Source organism: Colius striatus, chromosome Z, assembly GCF_028858725.1.
Source record: "Colius striatus isolate bColStr4 chromosome Z, bColStr4.1.hap1, whole genome shotgun sequence".
Lineage (NCBI taxonomy): Eukaryota > Metazoa > Chordata > Aves > Coliiformes > Coliidae > Colius > Colius striatus.
The window spans coordinates 33010470-33035853 of NC_084790.1; the positions used below are offsets into that span (position 1 = coordinate 33010470).

The 25384-nt window shown below is 39.3% G+C and overlaps 1 protein-coding gene across 4 annotated transcripts in view; it reads left to right on the forward strand.

Moving 5' to 3' along the window:
- RNF38 (ring finger protein 38) overlaps positions 1-25384 on the forward strand; it is a 111017-nt gene that overhangs the window by 38249 nt on the left and 47384 nt on the right. Inside the window, exons 1-2 of one of the 4 annotated variants that reach the window (XM_062018064.1) lie at positions 20475-20564; positions 21487-21553. The exons of 1 other annotated variant lie outside the window; for it this stretch is intronic. In XM_062018064.1, the coding sequence (XP_061874048.1) occupies positions 21551-21553 (3 nt within the window). In that variant the 5' untranslated portion in view covers positions 20475-20564; positions 21487-21550. Of the gene's footprint in view, positions 1-13976; positions 14048-20385; positions 20565-21486; positions 21554-25384 lie in introns of those variants that run through there. 2 more of the 4 variants (XM_062018063.1, XM_062018065.1) reach the window with 2 other exon arrangements.

Genomic DNA, 25384 nt, shown 5'->3' on the forward strand with positions numbered 1-25384 from the left:
AAGTAATAGTTACAATTTGTGTCACACTGTGCAAACAGCTCCCCAAGTTTTACAAACAGGTGCACATACATTTAAAGAAAGAAAGTGAGCTCTTTGTGTAGTTGTTAGGATTTTAATTCAGTTTTGCTTGTCAGCTGAAGGCACTTTGCTTTCTGCCTAATACCATAATACTCCTAGTTTTACTATTCATTTAAGTCTCCTTGTATACTAAATGGAATAGCAGTTGAAAATGTTCACTGGAAAATTTGGTGCTATGCATGTTTTGTGATTTGCAGCTGTTCGATTTGTTGTTTAAGTAATTCTTGTGATAGCTCTCTGTACAGTACATTGGTGAAGAGGGAGGAAAAAAAAGCTGGTTTGCCTGTACCAGAGAGTTGGATTGTGGCAACTTTGGTCCAAGTTGCTCCAGGTGAGACAATATTATTTACAGTTCGGCTTAGTAAAGTTAAGCCAGCTTTTCAGGTGATGACCCTATTTGGTCAGTTGGTGACTGCTGACCATGGAGTTAAGCAATGTCTGAGAAGACTGTGGATGCCTGGGAAAAAATATTTGTGCTGTAGCATGGGGAGTCACCAAGCAGGTCTGTTGGAGGCTGATGAAGGAAGGAATCAGCAAGGCCAAGGACTTTCTGTTCAAATTCTTGATCTCTCTCACCAATGTATACCCAAGTTGCTTCTGGTGATGGCTGCAAAAGAAGGTGGGAGGCAGCAAAGAAAAGTTCAGCAAGTGTCTAGCGTCAGGACTTGTATATATGTACTGGTACATAGGCATGACTATATCTGGGAGGAGGCCGATAACTGGAAAACTTCTCAATTGTCAGGCATCTACAAGTTAAACAGTTGACCAATTTAATCATTTAAAAATCTTAACAGGACCATTTTTAATAATCAATCTGTAGCCACTTAAAACTAGTTAGATTCTGATTCATAATTGCTCCTTTCAAAGATCTTTTGTTAACTGGTTGTGCTTCCAGCATCTGCCCCAATAACTAGTTAGCAATTTGTCTTACATTTCAGATAATCCAGTTAGCTTTTGCAGCTTCATACATTATAGATAAATGCTGTTGTAAAACAAAATGTAACGTCGCATACTTTGTTTTCACTTGGCAGCCGTCTGTGCTAGCGTTGCCTTGCATCTTACTGCACTGGAATTCAGAAAGTTGTGGGTGAACCTGCGCTGGACTCAGTCCGGCTCGCTGACGCCGAGGCGGAGGGTCCTGCAAGGCACCAACTCCTCGCGGCCGGCCCCACGCTGGCGAGTGGGCGGGCACCGCGCGCAGGGCGGGGACAGTGCGGACGGGTTGGGCCCGTAGCGCTAGCATTCCCAGGCGGCCGAGGGCGCCCCCTGCTGGCTGCGAGCGGCCGCGCCCGTGCTAGGCGGAGCCCTCGGCAGAGGCGGAGCTGTGCTTTGCTTTGCCGATGTGGCGGTGGGCGCACGTCCTGGTGCACAGGCAGCATCGAGCGGCGCTTACTTCATAATGGGTGGCTTTTTTCCCTGGTGTTACTGAGGATTGTTACGCTCCTGGTTGAAATTAAGATTTCTGATGCCATTGCTAAATGACCAGTAAATATTACCGAATAGAGAACAGCGTTTCAACAAGTACAAATTACTAGAGAAACACGTTAGCACCGACGAACAACTGAAGCGTTAAAAAGTAGAGGAATGAAATGAGAAGATTCCTTGTGTACATCTGACAACAAATACTACTTTGCGCATGCCTTCTATCCCCTTTTAATGTGATGGAGAAAACCCTTATACAATCACACAAAACCATCTTCACATAAAAACTAGGTTGTATTGGTTTTAATTAATTAAAATTGAACCATGTTCTTCAGTTTAACTTTGGAGCATTCAACTAAAGAAAACTTTTAATCTTACTAGTTAATAGTAAGTTAACGATATTTCCAACTGAACATAGCTTTTTACTGTATTTACTAAATTTTGTGAGGAGGGGACTTACAAAGACATCTAAGAAATTTCTGTGATAATTTCATTGGTTTACAGTTCTGTTTTAGTCTTTTGGAAAGTTGCATGAGGTTGTTAAGGTTGGGGTTTTTTTCCTCTTTAAGATTAAACTTTATTTCTTAATTAATGCTGGGCTCCTGTGGAATAGGAACATAACGAAATTAAATTTAAACAACAAATTTATTAAAACAGTCTTAAAAGGCAAATATATGTTTACCTGTCAGTATGCTGAGAATAAAAATAGCTTAGGAAAATCAAACCAAAATTATTTGAAGAAGTTGTTAATTTTTTTTCTACACAGTATTTCTAGAACTAATGATTTAGTATTCACTTGTAATTTATCTTTTTTTTTCCAATCTGTAAGAATTAAGCTACTTTCTCCTACAATTTGTAATAAATTTCCTAACTTGCAATGAGTAAGCTAATTATGCTGATAGAAATTAGTCCCGTTTCAAGTGAAAGACGGAAAAAAGGCTTCAGCTTTTGAAAGATCACCCTAAACAATTCAGACTTTGTTTGCTTAGCCAAGAACTTCCTCCAGAAGCATAACTGCTCCTAAAATTTCAGGAATAACATACACCCTTTCAAATACCCAATTGCTATTTCTTTACCTTTTGTTTTGTTTTGGGTATCAAAAGAGTGTCTCTGTTAATGTTTAATAAACTTGCTAAGTCTTGGTAGCCTGAGAAAGCAGAAAAGATAGACCAAAGAATCTCTGTGTTTTTAAAAGAGAAAATGCAACAGCATGCAAAAAATAGTGACTGACTTAACCATACTGAAAAATTTTCTAGCTGCTATTCAGTATGGTAGCACAGGGGTTTTGCTAACACTGAAAAAGCCTATTTAACCCTGGAAGCTTTTTGCCTCCATCCTAGGGTATATGATTGTTTTTTGCAGCATATATTCAGGGTGGTTTTGCTGTCTGTTAGTACTGGAGAATGTGAATTGTATTATCAGCTCCTAAAACAAAGGAAGAAATTATATGATGGGATGACGAGTCTGGAGCAGCAGGACATGGTATTTGGTAGCATGTGCCTTAAATGTTAACTGTCTTCCTTTTGTTTGATTTTTTTTTTTTTTTTAATTAGAAATCAAAGATCCTAGGAATAAGGGAGTGGTGTTCTTTGAAAATGAAGTTCTGTGTGTTGATGAAGTATATGTCTAATTCACTAACAGCTGAGCTGGTAAAAATGTAGTAGTTCCCTGAAAAACTGAGGATAGTGTTCAGTTTTTCATACTTTATTTTTCTTTTCCCAAATTGCAACATATGAAATGGAATTTTTCCAGCTCAGCATTTGAGAAGACTACAGAGGAAAAGTTCTGGAATTTCCAAGGTCCAGGACAGATAAAAATGGACTTTGGCTGGTTAGCTAAGTTTCTCAGAGTATTTCTTCATGAGAAATTTTCTAGACATGTAATGTGCTCTTGGGATTTGAAACTCAGCAGAAGGCTGGACATTTTTGCCAGCATTCAGACTTACCATCCCCATGGAAATCTATTTCAATTAAAGGAGAGCCTTTAGATATCAAAATCATAAAAGAGGAAAATAGAATTCAGAAATGACAGAAACTGAAAACAGCAAGCATAGTGTTTTCTGGGTATCTGGTGGCTGTCTGCTTTACTTATAGTTTTAACTACAGGTTATGACAATAACTGTATCTCATATTTGCACCCCAGCTAAAATTAGAGATTCTACATACTCATTGATGTAATTCCTCCTTGGTGGTGAAGAAAGAGGTTTTGCAAATGAGTATAGTGTGCACAAGAGCAAGTGGAGTCTAGATGGTGAAAGGAGCTGTGAGCTGTGGAGATGTCCAGGCAAATATAGTAAGAGGAAGTAGCTGGGAGAGGAGCGCTAAGATAGGACAACAGGTGTGGTAGTGTTTCTGGGTTTTAACAGCCAAAGGATAAAAAAAAAAAGTCAGAAGGAATTGCAGCATTTCCCCATGAGAGACACAACAGAATTGCTGTGCTGTAAAGCTTGATTTAATTTCCTTACTGAATGGTACTCCAAAACAACAGAACCTTGTTTCCCAAAGAAACATTCACCCATGTAGATACTAAATTTGCCTCTGTTTTTCTTAGAATCTTTGCCTTGCTGAATACAATGATACTACTGCTTGTGATAAAGAAAACTGAGGTTACTAGGAAGGTTTATCTCTTTGTGAAAACCGTATCAGATTGAGACATGTTATATCCAGAAAGGGAGGAAAACTGTGTTATTGTGGAGATGAAATCTCTATTACCATGTATATACAGCACTGCGATAAAAGATCTGCTGTCAACATTTTCTTCTTTTACTTCATGATTCTATGATTCCAATTAACCTGGGTGTTACCATAACCTGATTTTTTCAGAGAACTAAAATATTACTGTAAATTTTCTTTAATTTTTGAAAAAAAAACTTGGTGTGGTATCTCTGGCTGCTAATGGCTGCACTCTGCACGTATAAGAAGAAAAAGACTTTAGTAAAATAATAAACGTTAACTTGGTTCCTTCTTGGAAACACGACTGGGACAATTGCTTACTAATTGGACCAAGACCAAGAAAGACAGGAAGCTATTTAATATCCCATCAAATATAAAGTAACTTTCATTTTCTCTGGCCATGTCGCTCCTACTGATTATTAATGGACATTGCAATAGTAAGCACTTAATCATCTGCAAGGAGATGGGGGTTGCGGAAAGTTTGTACACAGTAACAAAAATAATACTTAACTGGCTTTTCTCTGAGACCATTTTTGTGTTCAGGTTTTTCCGTTTTAGCAAATAAGCTATCTTTAGAGAGAGCTTGGCCTTTCTCTTGGAATAATTTCCTACAGATGGCTTTATCATACGTCTTTAACCATGCTTTCAGCATTGGTCCTGTCTCAAACAGGATTTGCAAGGTCAGTTCCTAAATGCTGCATCGTTACCTTCTTGCTTTACAGCTAGATTGAATATACAGTGAAAATGTAAAAAAAAATAAAATTAAGGTATATTTAAAATTTTAGTTATAGGATTTCTCGGAGTTGTTTCTTGATAGAAGTAGGAAACTGGAGAAAGTTGATCGTTAAATGCACACTATGGATTGCTGTTTTCCATCTATGTTAAAGGCTGCATGAGTCAGCCAGCACTAGCAACATTTTTACCACTGAAGCTTTCTCTTCTCCAGCCTAAGTTGTGTGGGAACTTAAAGACTTTTGTTTAAAAAAAAAAAAAATCTTTGTGCAAATTAATGCTCAGTTTGATAAGTGATGCTGTAAAGAAACAGGAGAGAGGCCACAAACTATGGTTAAGCATTTAATATTGGAAGTTGTGATTCTGGCTTGGATATTTTGTTTGCGATGGTGACAACAAATTTATGTTGTAGTGATGACAATGAATTTAAGCCAAAGAGAGCATTTTATTCATTGCATCCACAAAAAACTTGCTAAACAGTTTGCATATACAGTATTTGATTTTTCAGAATCTTAAAAGAGATTCTCAAGAGAACATGAATTTCAAGAAAACCAGAGAAATACAGAAAAACAAATAGCTTGACATTTCAGGTATATTTTGTAAAATAACTTATATGCAGGAGGCTCAGAAACTCAAGACAGCTGCCTCTTCCAAACCATTAATATGAAGTCCTATAAGGATGGGAGTAAAACAATGTTAAGGGTATCTATATGCTCATACCTGGCATTTCATAGAATGATATAGAATCATAGAATTGTGGAATCACAGAATCATGCTGTGTGGGAGTGGTTACAGCAATGGAGACAAAACAACTGGCAACGATGGGGCAAACCCATCTGGGCTGCCCCAATATGGCAAGACATCACTGCTCAGCTGGAGAAGCTAGTTGGGAAGGTGTGCCATGTAGATGCCCATATACCTAAGAACAGGGCCATATACTGAAGAACAGCTGCATAACCAGCAAGTGGACAAGGCTGTAAAGATTGGAGTAGCTCAGGTAGATTTGGATTGGCAACACAAGGGGGAGTCATTTTTAGCTCGGTGGGCCGACGACATCTCAGGTCATCAAGGCAGAGATGCCACCTATAAATGGGCTCATGATCGAGGGGTGGATTTAACCTTGGACACCATTGCACAGGTTGTCCATGAGTGTCAGACATGCTGCAATCAAACAAGCCAAACAGTGGAAGTCCATATGGTATGGAGGACGATGGCAGAAATATAAATATGGAGAGGCCTGGCAGATTGATTACATCACACTGCCACAGACTCACCAAGGCAAACACCATGTGCTCACAATGGTGGAAGCGAGCACCGGCTGGTTGGAAACGTATCCTGTGTCTCATGCCACCGCCCGGAGCACCATCCAGGGCCTTGAAGAGAAAATCCTCTGGCGACATGGCACTCCAGAAAGAATTTAATCAGACAATGGGACACATTTCCGGAACAACCTCATAGATGCCTGGGCCAAAGAGCATGGCATTGAATGGGTTTATCACATCCCCTATCATGTACCAGCCTCGGGAAAAATTGAACGACACAATGGACTATTGAAGACCATACTGAGAGCAATGGGGGGTGGGACATTCAAACATTGGGATACACACTTAGAAAAGGCCACCTGGCTAGTCAGCTCCAGAGGATCTGTCAACAGAGCTGGCGCTGCCCAATCAGAACTTTTACATACTGTAGAAGGGGATAAAGTCCCTGTAGTGCACATAAAAGATCTGTTAGGGAAAGCAGTATGGGTGAGTCCTACCTTGGGTAAAGGCAAACCCATTCATGGGATTGTTTTTGCTCAGGGACCTGGGTGCACTTGGTGGGTGATGTGCAAGGATGGGGAAACCCAGTGTGTACCTCAAGGAAATTTGATTTTGGGTGAGAACAGCCTGTGAATCCCATGAATTTAATTGTATTATGTTAGTTGTTAAATAATTTTGCTGTTATATGTCACCATTATTGTAGTTACTCTATGCCATATCACTGATACTGCATTAAGAACCACCAAGATCACTGAAAGATGGACCTGGAAGAGCAAGATACAGAATGGTGGAATGTGAATTGGCGCCCAGTGATGTCCTGAAGATCAGTGCCTTCAACTTAAAGACAAGATACACCGAATAGACCAGCTGCAAACTCCTGATACTGCATGCAATGACCTGTCTCTCACACACACACCCTAAAGGGATTTACGATGAATAAGTTACGGACTAAATGGAGTTATATACTTCTCTGTGTGTGCCCATATTTGTTTCTTTTTTCAGGGTGAGGAAATGTGGTGTTTAGATGTTGTATATTGTGAAACTAGGCATGATGTAGATGGCATAGAATAAGGGGTGGAATGTCCTGGTTTGGGCTAGGATAGGGTTGACTTTGATGAGGAAGTAGGAAGGGGCACAGCATGGACAGCTGACCTGGGCTGGCCAACAGGTATTCGATACCATCCTGACGTCATGCCCAGTACATATAGGCAGGGAGCTAGTCGAGGGCGGTGCTGTGGAACCACAAGTTCGGCTGCCAGTCGGGAGCGGTCATGTCTGGTCCTGGGTGATGAGCAACTGCGGCACTCACCATTCCTTTGTATATCCCCTCATTTACTGTTATAACTGTTCTTTTTCCTGAACTTGTTTCTTCTTATTGTTGTTCTATTAAACTGTTCTTATTTCAACCTACGCTGGTTTTCTCCCCTTTTTCTCTGGTTCCCCTCCCCGTTCTGCCAGGAGGGGCAGGAGTGAGCGAGCAGTCTTGTGACTCTTTGTCCCAGGCTGGACAAAACCAAGACAGCAGGTAAGTCTCCTAACAGTCATGTAATACAGCAGCTAAGAGTAAGTATGTTTTTGTGCTCTAGCAGCAGAGGTAGTATGGTTTCAAGCTGCAGTTTAAGTTGGTGTTAATTCTTCAGAAAATAACCTCAGAAGAATTTTGTTGTGAGAGAATATCTTAAGAAGAATGACTGGTCAGAGAGGAGGAACCGATTCTTGTAGTATTCATTTGGTTCAAGTACCTGACTGCCAAGTCAAGTGCAAATAACCTCTTCTGAAACTGTACACTAGCATCATGGAAACGTTATAAGTAGAATTTCTTGTGGGAATAAGCAGATTGGCATATGTGTTAGGTGATATTTCTGAATGTCCATGGGCAGTTGAGATTATTACAATTGCTCTGTCTTTTATCAGTAAACCCACAGACACTTTACTTTTTAAATTTCTTTTGCAAATATTCTTTTTTAAAGGGTAAAACGAAGGACCTTAGGAGTTGCCAACCAGTCAACCTGACCTCCATGCCCAGTAAGATTGTAGTACAGATCTTCCTGGAAGGAGGATGATGTTGAATCATATGGAAGACAGGGAAGTGATTAGAGACAGTAGCTTCAGTAAGACTAAATTGTGCCTATCTAGTCTGATGACCTTCTGTGATGTATTGACTGCATCACTAGACAAGGAGCTATATCTGTAGCTTAACAAATTACAAGTTGCTTTAAGGTTAACAATTGCTGTATTACAGAACTGAAAAAATATTAGCACTTCCCAGCATTTAATAAATTCTTTTGATGGCAGAAGTTAAAATGAGAAATAAAAAGAAGAGTGAAGGGAAGGACAGTCCTAATATGCATGATGCATGACTGGTATAGCTGTAGCTGCTAGGCAAGGTACAACATCTTTCTTCTTCATGGGCAGATTTGTATGCCATGGGGAAAAAAAAAAAAAGCAGTTAATTTGACTCATCTCTTACTTAATTAGTCTACATAGCTTTCTCATTTCTTGAACTCATCTCTAGCTTTTTTGTTGTAGTAGTAAAATATTCTATTTACCTGTTAAGTAACTTTTTCACTGCAGTTTAAAAGGCTCTGGAATTAGAAGGAACGTCTAAAATCTAATCAGTGTGTCACAAACAGAGGAATATTTTTGACTAGCTGATGTCTGTCATCTGCAGGAGGAGTTTGCATTACCTTTTCTGGAGTCTGAGGCTCCTAAATCAGGTCCAATTTAGCCTCTTGATTCTCTTTTGCGTCTTTTCAAGTAGGCTGGCCATCTATGGCTGTATCTCAACCATAATATGTATACACTGCTTAACTCACAGGTTTTTATTTAAAGGGAGCAGTGATTAGGAGTCTTAAAATTGCTCCAATTCAGACTTTGTTTCCATGCATTTGCTACTTAGCAAACTCTATTCTGCAAAGGTAATGCTTATTCCAGACCTCTTCTGATTCATGCACGTTGGTGACACTCAACAGCATCACTCCAGATATAGTAAGTTTAATAGTACAGGTAGCATATACAAATGTTTTCGTGATCAGATTGGTGCTGAGGAGAGGAAGTCATGAGTGTAGTATTCAGTATCATTAATTTAAGCAATGAGATATTCCCAGTAGCTCTAAACTCCCACCACTTTTTCCCCTGGGCTATCACTGTGTGTTTGGATGGTTCAGTATTGACAAGCATCAATGACCTGGATGAGGGGACAGAGTGTACCTTCAGCAAGTTCGCTAATTCCCCAGAAGGCTGTGCTGCCATTCAGTGGGATCTCAACAAGGACAAGTGCAGAGTCCTGCATCTGGGGAGGAACAACCCCACGCACCAGTACGGGCTGGGGGTTGAACTTCTGAAGACCAGCTCTTAAGAGAGAGACCTGATTGAGGATAAACTAAACATGAGCCAGCAATGTGCCCTCATGGCCAAGAAGGCCAATGGCATCCTGGGGTGCGTCAAGAACAGTGTGGCGAGCAGGGAGATTCTTTTCCTCTAGTCTGCCTTGGTGAGGCCTTGTCTTGAGTCCTGTGTCCAGTTCTGGGCTCAGCTCAAGATGGACAGGGAACAGCTGGAGAGAGGCTAGTGCAGAGAGACACCAAGATGATCAGGGGACTGGAACATCTTTCATACGAGGAAAGGCTGTGGGAACTGGGGCTGTTTAGAAAAGAGGAGATTGAGGGGAGATCTTAGTAACATTTATAAATACCTAAAGGGTAGGTGTCAGGAGGTTGGGACATCCCTTTTTCTATAGTAGCTAGCAACAGGACAAGGGGTAATGGGATGAAGCTGGAACACAAAAAGTTCCACTTAAATATAAGAAAGAACTATTTCACTGTGAGGGTGATGGAACGCTGGCACAGGCTGCCCAGAGGGGTTGTGGAGTCTCCTTCCTTGGAGGTCTTCAAGACCCGCCTGGACATGTTCCTATGTGACCTGATCTAGGTGACCCTGCTTCTGCAGGAGTATTGGACTAGATGATCTCTAAAGGTCCCTTCCAACCCCTACCATTCTATGAAGCAAGCCATTCAAATCTGATACTCTCTTTTTATTACAATGCACAAGTTATGCAGAAATCATGCAATTGTGGAGATTCTTTTTGGCTGTTTAATATTTGAGTTTAGAAGGAAACCAACCTGTGCCTGTGGCAGCTGGGCAGTGTAGCACTCTTTCTGGCTTGCATATTACAAAAGAAGAGATGTTTTTCCCAGAGTTCAGTACATAATGTTAAGCAGGGTATCTCATTTTGATTTTAAAAAAGGAGTGAAGAATAATTTAACTGCAGTTTAATGGCAAACACAAGTTTCTCAACTCTTTGAGGCTTTGTGAATCTGTATTATATCTAAATATACACACATGTATATACAAGTGCATGCTATATGTGTATTATTTGAAGAGCATTACTGTGTACTCTGTCTTGATACTGATAATGCTGAAGGGGTGGCTGATCTGATGTTTCATGGATGCCAATTGTTTTTTGGAGGTGTCTCAGTATAAATTAAGACTACAGTTTCATCACATAGGTATTAAAAGCTGTGTGTGTGGGTAAACAGAATGACAAAGTGCCCTGTTACACAGCAGGGAGACTGCTTGGGGTCATGAGAGAGAGAAAGTTCAGGCTAAAATGTTGGTTAAGAATATAGTAGGCATTAGACCTAAAAGTCTTCTGAACAAGGAAATGCATTTGAAAAGGTGCTGTGGGCAGTGACTCACATGCCAGACTTGATTCCTTACACAGGAATCTTACTGTCATTTTCCCCACTCTGTAAACTTTATAGTAGAGATAAGCTTCAGTCAGAACCAAAGCCTTGCTTTTAGAAGGTGCAATTACTCTTCAGTTGCTCTGAAATACAGTTTAAGCTTGTGGATGCAAAAGTAGTTTAACGGAATTTCTCCCTACTCCCTGCAGTCAAGGCAGTGTAAATTGGCTCGTAGTTCCCTTCAGTCCTGCAGTATTGTCTGTGTTAAACGACAGTTGAAAACTGTTTGGTGATGCAGTCTAAAAAGCTGCTAGATCATCTTTGGGATTCTCTCTGTTGATCTTCCTTGCAGGTGGGTGAATGGTGATTAACATGTCGTCAGGTTTGTCTAAGTGTAATCTTTCTCAAAAAGAAAAAGCTTAAAACCCATGATAACTCAATTATTAAAATTCTCCTATTTAAAAAAAGAAAATTAAAAATAGGGAAATCCTCCAGGATTTCCTGGCTGCATAACGCAATATTATAGATTGCATTGTTGCAGAGCAAAGCTTTTAGCTGGTAATCCTCTGTTTCAGTGTCCCAGGATCTATTATCTCTGCTGGTCCCATTCAGTGGACTGCATTACCAGTGCTGTCTTTTCAAGGCTTCTTTTTGTGGGGCTGTTGGTGAGATCAACCAGCTAATTGGTGCAAAGCAGACAAGATGTCTGTAAATTTTTAGTTAAGGGTTCAAGTTTTATATCTCACTGTTGTACTGTAGGGTATTAGTAAGTAGTTGACCAGAGATTAAACAAATAGGATGTTTTTTCACCATGAAAGATATCATTTATTTTTTAAAAAAGAAAAAAAGCATCGCCATATTCTCTGCTAACTGCATTTGATTTTGTGTGTCTCTTTATAGAACATTGAGTGTGAAACATGTAGGTGAAATCCAAGCTAGCTTTTCTGCTAGTAATGTAGACATTGTCAGAATTGAAGTTAATGTCAACATGAAACCTAATGGGCTGTCTAGGTGTCTTACATTGTATTTACTAACTGAAAGCTGTACAATTGCAGCTGTGTTACTGTTGCTGGTATCCGTTATAGCTAGAATAAAGACAGCATATCACTGTGATTGTATATGTCATCGGTGTTTTTGAAAAGCCTATCTGTAAAGCTTATAATGCAGCCTGTAATGAAAAGTCCACAATTATGAGTTTGATTTGGTAGAGAACAAATTTTAGGTAATGTTGAGGTTAGGTGTAGGCTCTGCAATTTCTTTCATTATCCAAATGCATAGATTTCCAAAAGAAGTTAATATGTATTTCTTATAGTTTGGCAGAAAATTTTTCATTATCTGCTGCCTCTCTTTTTTTAATCTTGGACCAATCTAAAAGGCCATATTTTACTTTTATTATGCCTTTGGGGTAATGGGCAGAAAGCTGTCCATCCTTATCCTTAACACTGTGTTCCTTTGGACTGTTTTAGCCTGCCTATGAGCTTTAATTGATTCCAAATTTTAAGAATGCATATGGTGTGTTCCCAGTGAAAACATTTGTGTTTTGCATAAGTCTAAATTAAATGGAAAATGAATCTTTGCATGTTTGAACAAAACTGATCCTTTTTTCCCTTTCCACCTTGAATTTTCAGTGGTGTAGTGATTTCTTTTTTGCTCTCACTTCCTACAAAAATATGCAGTATGATCATGCAATACTTTTTTTTTTTTTTCCAGATCAGTACAGCCAGAGTCAATGACTCTTAACAGCAAAATAACTTTTTTCTGCCTGAAGTGGGAAGTCAGAAAGAAAATGATATATGAAATTCTGTGTTTAGAGGCAAATACTTTTCAAAGCAATAATTATCAGCTTGATTTTGCTTTTTTGAGGGGACAGGTGAGGCTTGTCCCCAAGTTGTCAGTTCTGTCCAAAGAGGTCAGCTAACTCACAATTTCATGTTTTTCATGACCATTGTTAATTTTTCTTCTCTAGGACTGAGTTTCTTCTTTCTCTTCTCAGTTCATTATTTCTTAAACTTCCCTGGCAGCTTTAAGGTAACTCTGGCTTCTCAGAAGTGCAAATTAATTCTCAAAAGTCAGAGTTCTGCTGTATCATGATCTCCAGCAAAAATTAGGGGGGAAAAAAAAAGGTTTAAACAACAGCCTATGGCTGTCTGCTTGCTTAAATTATTGTCTTCTTTGATCAGTTCTGTCCAGGTCCAAAACAACTCATGGACTGCGAAGCTTTATGACAAACATTTTGTGTGGAATTTGTTGTAAGTGTTATGTGGAATAGAGCTACTAACATTTTGAAATTATAACAGAGGACTACAAGAAACTTGTTCTATGTAGATCTGTTAGAAAGATTATGAAATGGTATACCTTTACAAATGAGGCTCTTTTTTTTCTCCTTGCCTTTTAAAAAAATTGTTCTGCTCAGTATTTGCAGAAAGAAGTCATCTTAGGGAAGCATAAATGAAACAATAGCAGTTACCTCACTTTGTGAGCAAGAAAACAGTACATTCAATAAAACTTTACAGTGTGAGTAGTTCTGTAAATCTATTTGAAAATACATATAGATACAATCAAACTTCATTTTTTTTCCTTTCCTTGGACTGAAGTCTCAGCATGAGTCTTCCTAGAGGTGTGCTTTTTATCTTTTTATCCTTTTATCCTAGGCATAAAGAAACCTGTGGAAAGACATTAAGGAGGCAGAAATTCCGCTACAAAAAAAAAAAAAAAAAGAGAAGGATATTATTAATCGTTTTCTGCCTTGACCTTGGATTTTTCTGTGTTATATTACTGGAAAGAGACAGCTGTTTCATGGCTAAGGTGCTGAAAAATTTCTGTATTAAAGGATATGGGAAGGACTACACTGCTTAAACCTGAAGTGTGTAGCTTCTTATTTATATGTGTGTGTATGTACTTCACTGCATATGTTTAGTTTGCTCTGGATTGGTGAAATAATTCAAATTGTATTGGTTTTAAATGTACAGAAAAAAAATGCATGAAGACTTGGCACACTTGCCAAATGTCTTTCTGATGCTTATTCTGTTATCAGAATTAAATGCATGACTTGTCAGACATAGCTATGTGACAACTAAATCATTTTAACTTTTTTTTTCCCCTCTCCCTGACCCCTTCTTTTGTAGGTAGCATTGGTACATCCTTTCAATGCCACTCAATCCATCAAGATCACATTTGTAATGATGACAGTGACAAGGTGAGGCTTACATAAATGTTTCCTTCACAAGGTGCATATGCATTGGAGTTTTTTATGTATTGCTTTTACTATACAAAGGTGGTTTGTTTTGCAAGTGTAGCAATCCATTTTCAGAGTTACTTTTTGAAGAGTCTCTAGCATATTAAGAAATATATACATTACTCAAGAATCTTTTAGTCGGTTAAGAACTTTTGTCTTTAGTACTGTGTTCTTGTACATATTCCTTTGCTATTCTAAACACCTGTGATTTGCCATATTGACACCCTTAGTTAGCAAAGAACAACATTTTCACTAATTGTTAGGTAACCCAGGGTGTCTTATTGCTCTGACTTAAGAGTTTAGAGCGTATGTAGAAGTGTTCAAAGCATTTTTGCAGTAGTTGCATTTTCCCATTTTGGAGCTGGGAACTTAAGGTTTTACAGACAGGATGCCTCTGTTCAGTGCTGCAGCTTTAAAATACCTGCCTGTCTAGTAGTGTACATATATATTCCTAACCTTTTTTTGACACGTTCTCAGATTAGCTTGCTTTAAGTCAGTAGAGTGCAGGATGTTAAATGATATATGATCATTGGATCAAGTAGTACAAGTGTGGCATACAGAGAGAAAAGGTTTTACATTTAATTGCTTGTGAGACATGAAGTTCCTATTACTGCTGACGGTTACCTTAAGCTTTATTGTCTGCAAATAATGCAAATTGATTAAAATTCAATGTGTAACATGTATTGCATTGTTTCTAAGTATGACACTTGAGACTAAACTAACCTTTTGGCTTGACATTCCAGGAAAAATTGTGTTGGACAAATGATCTTTATTAGAAAGTAGAATGCAACCTGCATGGCAGTACCTTGACAAGTGCTGATCCTAGAGCTAGATTTGTTTTCAATGCAAGTTTCTTTTACTGCTCTATCGCCTTATCTTCTTTTTTTCCCCTGCTCAGTCTTTTTTCCACTCCTATTATTTAAAATGTTGTTTTTAGGTACCACCTTGATTTGGGGCCTGGTTTAACCTCTGTAGATGCTATCCAGAATAGGGAAAAATATTTTAAGTTTCCAGTTGATTACTGGTTAACTGTTTTCAATAGTATTCACTGTTTTGGTTTTTGGTCTTTATGCATTTTATTCCTGGAAGATTCTTGGGTGTGGAGAAGGTGAGGGAAATTTACTTCCAGAGGCACCTTAGTGCACCAACTTAACATTGGCATTCCCTTTAAACATCATTCCTTTTCTGTCATTAGATGGAAGACACCTCTGTGTCATAGATGTCTTAGTTTTGTTTTGTATCAAGGTAATCAAAAAGATTTAAGTTTTGCTGGAAATTGTTTATTAGGTGCTTCACAGTTTTGAGGGGAGGGAGTAAGAAAGGGTGTGGCAGCTTACCTGGTTTAAAGAGTGCTTAGCCATTTGAGTTTTTTGACATGACATCTGCCTCCAAATTAATAAAGGAACAGCTTTACTTCCTTGAGTATTTCAGGATGATGGCAGAAAACAATCTTTCTCATTGGCATTAATTCTGGATCAAATGAGAACTCCAACTTGTAAAAGCTGACTAAAGTAAAATTATTATAAAAAGCACAAAGGCTGTGTTTTAGGTGTATTTCAAAGGTATGTTTTCTCTTCAATGTCAGTTTTGCTTTGTAGGAGGTTTGATTTTTCTGTGACAATACATGAAGCTGTTTTATAGGAAATTCTAGTTGATCCTTAATAAAAATCACCACTTCTTTGGAAAAAAAAGTGAACAATCTTTGAAACAGACATCTGTGCTCTTCTCAGATGTCCCACTGAACTTTGTGCTCTTGTTTTAAAAGAGAAGGTAGAGTACTAATGATCAGTTAGAGTCACTGAAGGTATAGGCTGATTGGATGTCTTTTGTACTGTTTTAAAAATTTTTTGAAGAGCTTGTGTATATTGAATATAACTTTTTAAAAAACCTAAGTAGTGCTTCCTAAGGGTACAAGTGCAATTCTTTACTACTCTCTGCTTGTACTTCACCATATGCCTCCCATAACATCCTCATCGGAAAGCTCAAGCAGTGTGGCTTGGATGAGTGGACAGTGAGGTGGATCAAGAACTGGCTGAATGACAGAGCCCAGAGGGTGGTGATCAATGGCACAGAGTCGAGTTGGAGGCCTGTGGCCAGTGGAGTTCCACAAGGATCGATTCTGGGGCCAGTCTTGTTCAACATCTTCATCAACCACCTGGATGAGGGGACAGAGTGTACCCTCAGCAAGTTGGCTGCTGACACCAAACTGGGAGGACTGGCTGATTCCCCAGAAGGCTGTGCTGCCATTCAGTGGCATCTCAACTGGCTTGAGAGTTAGGCAGAGAGGAACCTGATGAGGTTCAACAAGGACAGGTGCAGAGTCCTGGATCTGGGAAGGAACAACCCCATGCACCAGTACAGGCTGAGGGTCAAACTGCTGAAGAGCAGCTCTACAGAGAGAGACCTGGGAGTCCTGATTGATAGTAAACTAAATATGAGCCAGCCATGTGCCCTCATTGCCAAGAAGGCCAATGGCACCCTGGGATGCATCAGGAAGAGTGTGGCCAGCAGGTCAAGGGAGGTTCTTCTCGCTCTTTACTCTGCCCTGGTGAGACCTCATCTGGAGTCCTGTGCCCAGTTCTGAGCTCCTCAGCTCAAGAGGGACAGGGAAGTGCTGGAGAGAGTCCAGCGCAGGGCCACCAAGATGATCAGGAGACTGGAACATCTTTCATACGAGGAAAGGCTGCGAGAACTGGAGCTGTTTAGTCTGGAGAAGATGAGATTGAGGGGAGATCTTATTAACATTTATAAATATCTAAAGGGTGGATGTCAGGAGGTTGGGACATCCCTTTTTTCTACAGTAGACAGTAACAGGACAAGGGGTAATGGGATGAAGCTGGAACACAAAAAGTTCCACTTAAATATAAGAAAAAACTATTTCACTGTGAGGGTGATGGAGCAGTGGAACAGGCTGCCCAGAGGGGTTGTGGAGTCTCCTTCCTTGGAGGTCTTCAAGACCCGCCTGGACATGTTCCTATGCAACCTGATCTAGGTGAACCTGCTTCTGCAGGGGGTTTGGACTAGATGATCTCTAAAGGTCCCTTCCAACCCCTACCATTCTATGATTCTATGGTTCTATACCTATAATTTTGTGTCATTTTTTGAACTGGTGTGTGAATTCCAGTGTGAATTACTTAAAAATGAGAATTCCGATTTATTCTGCCATGAATAATAGACAGCACCTTTTCATTTTAGTGGAAATATAACTTAAAGATAAAATGCAGGATTTAATGGATTTATCTAAATAATTTAGATAGTCATTGGACCTTTCGTATTCAATCTAGAAACTTTGAGAAGCATGCCTTCAAAATAGTTTGATATGTCTTTGGTTAGTCAATATGCATGTTTCAGTGAAATAATTTACTACTCTGTGCTTGACCATGTGTAACTAGTTTCTGCATTACAGGAGAAATGTAACGAATAGTATTTGACTGGCAATATACATGTATTTTAAAGTAGGTTCTCCACAAGCCCAGTCTGGATAACAGCATGAGAAAAGTTCTACACCACAAGCCAAAGGAATGTTGCTGTCTTACTGAAAACAATTCCCAGGCTTCCATGCTAGTTACTTGATTTTGTTGACTTGGCCTATGAGAATCTTGGATTCGTGTTCACTGACATCAGCAAGAAACCGAAGTCTTAAGAGTTTTCACATATGACCTCACTGCATTAAGAAACATGTGTGATTGATAAGAGTATTATTGATAGTACTAAGAACTTCTTTAATTTCATAGCACCAGAAACAACGCTTTGCCTCCTATCTTGGAAAAAGGTCTAGTGTAGCATAGTTACAGAGTACCTTTCCAATTTACTTGCTGTTGCAGACGTTATAATTGAGAAACATCTTAAAATAATTGTTGCTTTAGAGGTGAGAGCTTTAAGCCTCAGTACAGGAGTCAGGGGACCTTTCATGTTTGTAATTTATTTGATTTTGCTCTGAAGTATAACATGTATATGTTTAATACACATGATTTTTAAATTAATTAGTTACTTAAAGCTGGAATTTAAGAATTGTCATTCTTAAAATATGAAATTACAGAATTCAATATATTTCTTTACTGAGCATGACATTTTAAGGAAAGGTATTTCTAACTATTGTTCACTGGAATGTTCCTTTGCTTTAATGCCCAAGCATTGGTTTTCTCCTACTGTTAAACAGAGAGATGGATGCAAGTGTATTATCCTAGAGAGCTTTTCAGTCATATTCAGTGTAAATATTTGAGTTATTGTTTCACCAGTGGTGTACTTCCATTAAAGGATGCTTGCTCAATTTGAAAAGAAAAGAAAACGTAAAGATGCAACTCAACTACTTTTGGGACATCTCTTTTTGGGGATCTCATCAAGTTACATAATTTTTAGTTCAGATGCAGTTATTAACTAAATTGACTACTCAGTAATAATGAAAAAAAAAAAAAAGCACCATGGGAGCAATCCAGTGGAATTTTTTCACTGCCACTAAGGGACTGGAAATTATTTCCAAATATTTACATTGCTTTACTCCTTTTAAAAAATTTTGTTTTCATAATATTACACCTTATCAGACTTGCTTTCTTATAGTAAGGACTTTCTTTTTTCTTGATAATACTTAGGACCAAACACCAGAGTACATTATTTAATTCTAACCTTTACATTTCACAGTTGTGGTTAGTACATCTTCCATTTCTTTAGAATTGTATTGTTCCTGAATTTACTCTCTTTTCTCTTGATGGGCCCTCAGTCCTCAGTCTATAATCCAGAGGGCTATCAACTCTTTAAAAACATGTTTTTCACAAGAAAGGAAGTAGTGTTTCTAGTTCTGAGCTCCCAGTGACAGGACTAGGGAACACAAAAAGTTCCACTTAAACACAAAGGAAAACTACATTATTGTAAGGGTGAGGCACACTTTTTTTTTCTTTCTTTTTTTCTTTTTTTTTTTTTTTTAAATTTATTGTAAGAGTCCTTGCACAGGCTGCCCAGGATGGGTGTGGAGTCCCTTTCTCTGAAGGCTTTCAAAACATGCCTGAATACATTCCTGTGTGACTTGATTGAAGTGAACCTGTTTTAGCAAGGATTTGGACTAGATAATCTCTAGAGGTCCCTTCCAACCCCTACTATTCTGTGAGAATGATTTTTCAAGCTCTAAGAAAAAAATACCCACTTGTTTTCCTCTTTGGTTGGTACAAGGTAGAATTAGCCTAACAGACCCATCCATAGCTGAACTAGAAATTGTTCAGGTATTTTACAGTAAATCCATTTATCCATAAAATAAGACTGTATGCATCTCTTGTGGAGAATGTGTGTAGGGCAATACAAAGAAAAACAGGAATAATAATGTCTTTCTTTTGTCCCCTCAAATTTAAAAACTGGAAAACATACTTCCTGTCCAATGGGGATAGCACTAATTCATTCATGTCAGTATGTCATCTGCCCACCATGCCCTCCAGTTAATTCTGCTTGTTCTTACTCAGTAGTTTCATTACTTTTTCATTTCACATCTGGCAGCTACAAGGATGTAATTTACTGATTTTAAACCACTTGTTTTAGAGCATTAACTCTGTGTCTACAGCAAGGCTGTTTTCCTGGATCAGCTTTGGAGAACTTTTAATTAGACTGAAGTATAGAGAATGGAATAAGGTTTGAAAGATGAAAATAGTTAGAGTGATGGTGTCTTATTTAAGGAGAGTACCTTGTACAAACAAGCTCAAGCTTGTTTCTCTGATACCTCATTTATTGACTTTGTTGAGCAGTTCTGCATCAAGAGCTAATTTCCCCACGACACTGGTAGCTAAAGGCTAATGATGATTCTCAGTGATTCGTCAACAGGTGACGTTTGCTCCCGTAGGTTTTGTTGTCTTTTTTCTTGTCAGTCTTACTTCTTAACGGGTATCAGGAAAGCAGGAGGAAAACCAGGGCCCATACATTGGAGCAGATTGGGGGGGACGAAACCGAAACTAAAGGAGCGCTGGGGCTGCGCCTGCGTGCGCCGGCAAGGCGGGGAGCGGCTTCTCCGCTATGCGCAGGCGCCAAGCGTCTCCGCTGCCCTCCTCGCGAGCGCGGGGATTGGCTGCCTCCTTTCCGGCCTGGTGCTGCCGCGCCGGGTATAAACAAAAGACAGCGCTTGTTTCGGCCCCGCCCTTCTCAGGGCTTGCCCGGCTGAAGGTTGGCGTCACCGGCCCCTGGCGACGGCGGGCAGCGCGAGGGTTCCCCGGTGGAGCGAAACATGGCGGGTGGAAGCGGTCGTGGGCCACGGGAGCGAGCCACAGGGGCGCGGGCGCGGAACGAGAGAGAGGCACGTGTGGCACCCGCCCTGTGATGGGTGGAGGAGGCCGAGGAGACGCTCCCGGAAGCGATCGCGCAGGCAGACGGCTTAGGCGTGGCCCAGGCGACAGCAGCAGGGCTACCGGCCAACGGGACAGGCGGTGGCGCAGGAGCCTTAAGGGGGACTGCGAGGCGCGCGGAGGAGGCGGGGACGCGGCCCTGCCGTGCCCCGCAGCCGCAGGTACCGGCGTAGGGACATCAAGTAGCGGTGGAGGAGGGCAGCGAGCCCGCTTTGGGACGTGGCCTCGCCGGCACCGCCCTGTGGCCCTGACTTGCCAGCATTGAGCCCGGCAGTTGAGGGGGTGAAGGGGGTGATCTCCCGGGCAGTAGAGCAGCGGGCGCACCATGGCGGCTTCGCGCCCGGCCCGACTCTGTTTCGCTTCGATTCCTAAAGGTACAGAGCGAAGCAGATGGTGCAGCCTGGGCCTGGCGGCCCTGTGCATGTGCATGGAAGCCATGCTTCCACATGAGGCGGCTTTCAAGGTCAACGACAGCTCACCGAAGTTATTTCAGAAAACATAAGCATTTGATCCTGCTAAAATGCATTATTTTGCTTTAGCAAAATGTAGAACTGAAACCTGAGAGTCGTCAGACTTTCCAGAACTGAATTGGTGTGTGATGTCCTCAAGAAGACAAGCAGGTTCAATGTGCTGCATGCAAGGAGGCACCAAGTATTTCTCAAGCACCAAACAGTTGACTGTTCTCTCATTCTTACAGTAAAATAAAGTTTCAAAGTGTCTTTAGTCCTCGCAAATTAGTTGAGAAAGAACAGCAGTTCAAGGAAATGTTCGTATAAGCAAGCATACATTTTGGGCATTTTGTTAGTATTTTTCAGTATATTTAATTTATTTTCCTGTATAACAGGAGTTATATTTATTTTCCTGTATAACATGCAGGGGTTTTTTTCATACTTAGACCAGAAAGATGCTTCTTCTTTCCTCCAGAAATGTATTTTAAAACCAGTAATGTATTGAGATGTTTCTGTAGACATCCTCTTTAAGTTGTACTTGTTTATAACAAGTAATGTAGTTATTGATACAGAAATTCTTTGAACTGTAAGTCATAAGTATGTTTATGAATGTGTATCATTTACATTTTGAAAGGGATTTTCGAGAGCATTTGGAGCAAATACATTCTGATAAATTCTTCAGATGTGTCACAACTGGAATGGTAAGGTGAACATGACTACTAATTGTCTCTCTTATTCAAATATTGCTTACTACTTCAATAGATGTTAGTGCTGCTGTTGCTAAGGCAACTACTTTGTTTTCAGTTGCTAAATTTGTGGTGTTTACCCACATCCTGAGGATTTTGCTCTTTGCTGGCCCAGCAGACTACTGAACTGTTTTACAGCACTTCGTGAATGAAAAACAGCTTTGTTTTCCTTCAAGGACATATTGCAGCAGGGGTATTAAAGATTGACTGTTCTGAGAAAGAGAGGGGAAAAAGTCCATTTGAATGCTTACATCTGCAGTAGAGAGAGTGCAGTCATTACAGGATTAAGCAAATAGGTCATGGTGTATTTAATGGCTAGTGAAAGTGAATAATGTTGTTGATTTTCTGTAATCACTAAAAATCCCCATGCATGTGTTGAATAACAATGTGAAGAAGGTTTCCAAGGGTTTTTACCAGGATATAGTACATTTTAAGAGCAGTATTTGTGAGAAGTGGTGTATTAAAAAAGGGGCATATAAATTAAGGATCTCAAGGTGTTCCAGTGTGAAACTTACTTTGTCATTTCTCTGACTTACAGAACAGGTTAAACATAATTTAATTCACATCTGATTCACTTCCATTTTTAAAATAAAGTATAATAAATACTAAATTGAAGTTGCAGGTTGATCAGTCCTTGCTTTGTACCCATAGTGGTATGGCAGTCGCCTTACATAATAATATTTCCTTCTGAAAGGTACAGTTTTGTCTCAGAAGCTTACATCAGTGCTGTTGTGATTTGTGAAGTTTATGCTAATCACTTATCTAAATATATTATTTCAATGTATTTTATTAACATTATAATTAAAGATCATTTATATAATTGAATATTATGTTAATGATGATGCCAAGTTAATTTTTCAACTATTTACCAAGAAAGTCTTTAAGAATTAAATTATTTCTCTGCAAGCTCAAAACTGGTGCAGTTAGGAAGACAAGTTACTTCTTTGGGGTTTATATTGAATTTAAACTTAAGTTGTCATCTTATTTAATTTCAAAGCTGTCATATATGTTTGTCTAGGAAAGCTATGTGAGATCTGATGAGAATTTGTACAGAGCAGGTCTTAGGCTTCCAAACGTTTTCTCACAGTCTTTATTTGTAGCTCCATCACCTGCAGCCCTCTGTGCCTGCCCAGAGGGATTTGAAAGGCAGGAATAAGAGTGTGGATATATAAAACTTCCGCTTTCCTATTTTTAGTCAGAGAGTTGTTTTGACTGTGGAGGACTGGTTCTTGAAACTTCTGGGAAAATACAGATCTGATGTAACCAGTTTGTGCAGAAATAACAACTTCTGGTTTCCTTCTCTGTATAAGCATCTCTTATCAACTTAAATAATCTAATACAGCGTATTACAACTCTGTTGTGGGTAAAACTTGTCTAGACGTGTGATTTAACAATCATTTTTTTTCGTGATTGTTACTCTTTAGCTTTGCTTAGATCAAGGGAAGTTCATTTGCTTTTTGGTGCCCTCTACTGGTTTCTGCTTGTGAGAAGATCAGAATCTACTCTTGTCTTTAACAGCAGTAAAATGCTGACAGCAGCAGTTGTTTAAAAAGAAATGAAAAGAAAAAAAAAGCAGCACTTCTGCACCATAAATATTTTCCTGATTGCCGTTCAGCCAGTTTGTCTAGATTGCAATGAAATTTTTCCTCTACTGTTAGAAAAATAATTAAAAACTGCAAGTCTGCCTCACATAGTGTCTTTTATAGGCATTCCAGCTGTAAAAAGACTGATGCCTTTCCACTTCCCTACCAGAAAAATAGAGACTTTCTCTCTTTCTTGTCCACAGTTTCTGTTTCTCAGTGAGCACATTTCAGATTTGCTGTCCTAGAACTTTTTACCTCCTGGTTCACTTCCAATAACAATCTTTTTTGTATTTTGCACTATGACCGCAGATGCTATAAAAAAGTGTGGAGCTTTGTATGAGTGCCAATACATAGGCTATATTTTACTCGCTTTCTGTTTAAGTAGCCCTTTCATCTTGTCAGTCTTGCAGTTTTGTTCCTATCCCTGAAATCTGTGAACACTTTTGTCCTACACAAATTCTGCAATTGCACTCCTCTCTCTAGAACCTATTATCTTAGCCCTGTTGTCTCCATTGCCAGCTCTGTTTCTGACAGAACTGGCCAGTTTTTCCTTTCACTTTTCATGTAGTAAATAATGTGAGCAGGGATGAGAGCATTCATCAGTGCTCCTCTGTCTGACAATCTTTGTCAAAATTATAGGAACAGCTTTCCCTGTAGACAGGAATTAAGAACTTTTTGTCTTCAGGTTTTTTTTTTTCTTTACATGATGTATGTTGGGGTTGCTTTTTAAAAAAGCTGTGATGTGCTGAGTATTTTTTGTGAGCTGCATTTTCAAAATCTTATGAATCAATCTCTTGAAAAGACATTTTATTTTTTTTTTAATACTTTTTTTTTTTTTTTACAAGTACAGAGGGAGGGCATTTTTGGTTTTATATCCTCTGTTTGTAAGTCAGTTGGGAAACCATTGTAACTGAATGTAAACCTGAGGAGAAATTAAAAAATTGAACACATAAAAGAACAGGAACAGGTACTCATATTAAATGATCTTGTGAAATGAACTTGTGAAGATGAATAGCAAAATTGCAAATGGGAAAGTATGCATTTGAGAAAAATCATCAGACATGAACACATGTAATTTTGTCTTTTCAGAGGTGAATCTCTGCTGTTCCCTTATTGTACCAGAGAACAGCTACAGCACTTCAGATACAGAGACTTAGTATAGTCTGTGTATTCTCTGTCTCTGCTGTCAATATGTGGGTATTTGCATTATCTGTAGTTGAAACGTGACTTAACAGTTCATAGCTGCAATGATGACTTTGTTCAACGTAGAACAGAGCTTAAGACTATTAAAAAGTATACATTTCACTAAATTTCTTCTAGGCTTTAATTTCTCATGTCTTTTTCTTTTCTCCTTAGTAAAAATGAGAGGTGAATTTGAGAATTTGTAAACTGTGCTTGTTTGAGTGCATTTGGGGAGTGAGGTTTCCTTTCCTTCACACATAATCTAAAATGTATCATGAGATTTGGTTGTGTTTTTTAACAAAATCTGCTCTGACTTTACATGAAAATGCTTCTGTTTTCTAAAATAAATGGAAAGATCTACACATGTATTAGCTGTTTCTTGAAGCTGAGGACCTGGAGTGTTTTCTCATATTCCTCTCTTAGGTTAACTTAGCTTAAAATACCAATTCTTTCTTGGTATTGGTGTCTCCCATAATTTGTCACTTACATTAAGAGGGCTCAGTTCTCCATTACATCCCAGTATAAAATTATAACTATGTCTAGATGACCTTTGTTAGATGACAGCCTCCCAAAGTGTGTATTTTGTAGGGGTAGAGGAACCAGCTGCTGTTGCAGCAGTTAGTACGTTCACGGGGCCTGTGGTGTGGCTGATGCATGCAAAAACAAAGTTCTACAAGCTGCTGAGAGCAAAAGATTTGTCCAAATCTCAACTAATGGAGAACTTTTCTTTTTTTCCAAAGCCTTTTAAAACAACTCTATTAACTTATACAAGCTGTTAGTGAAAATGAAATGGCCTGTGTAGGATTCAAATAAGTACTGTGTAATAAGTAGTGCATAACCTAAGTATGATGAACTTGTCTTGTCTTTCATTACTGGGGAGAAGAGACAGACCCTCACATCGCCATGACCTCCTTTCAGGTCGTTGTTCAGAGTGATCAGGTCTTCCCTAGGCCTTGTTTTCTCCAGATTAAAAAACCTCAGTTGTGTCAGCCACTCCTCATCAGACTTGTTCTCTAGACCC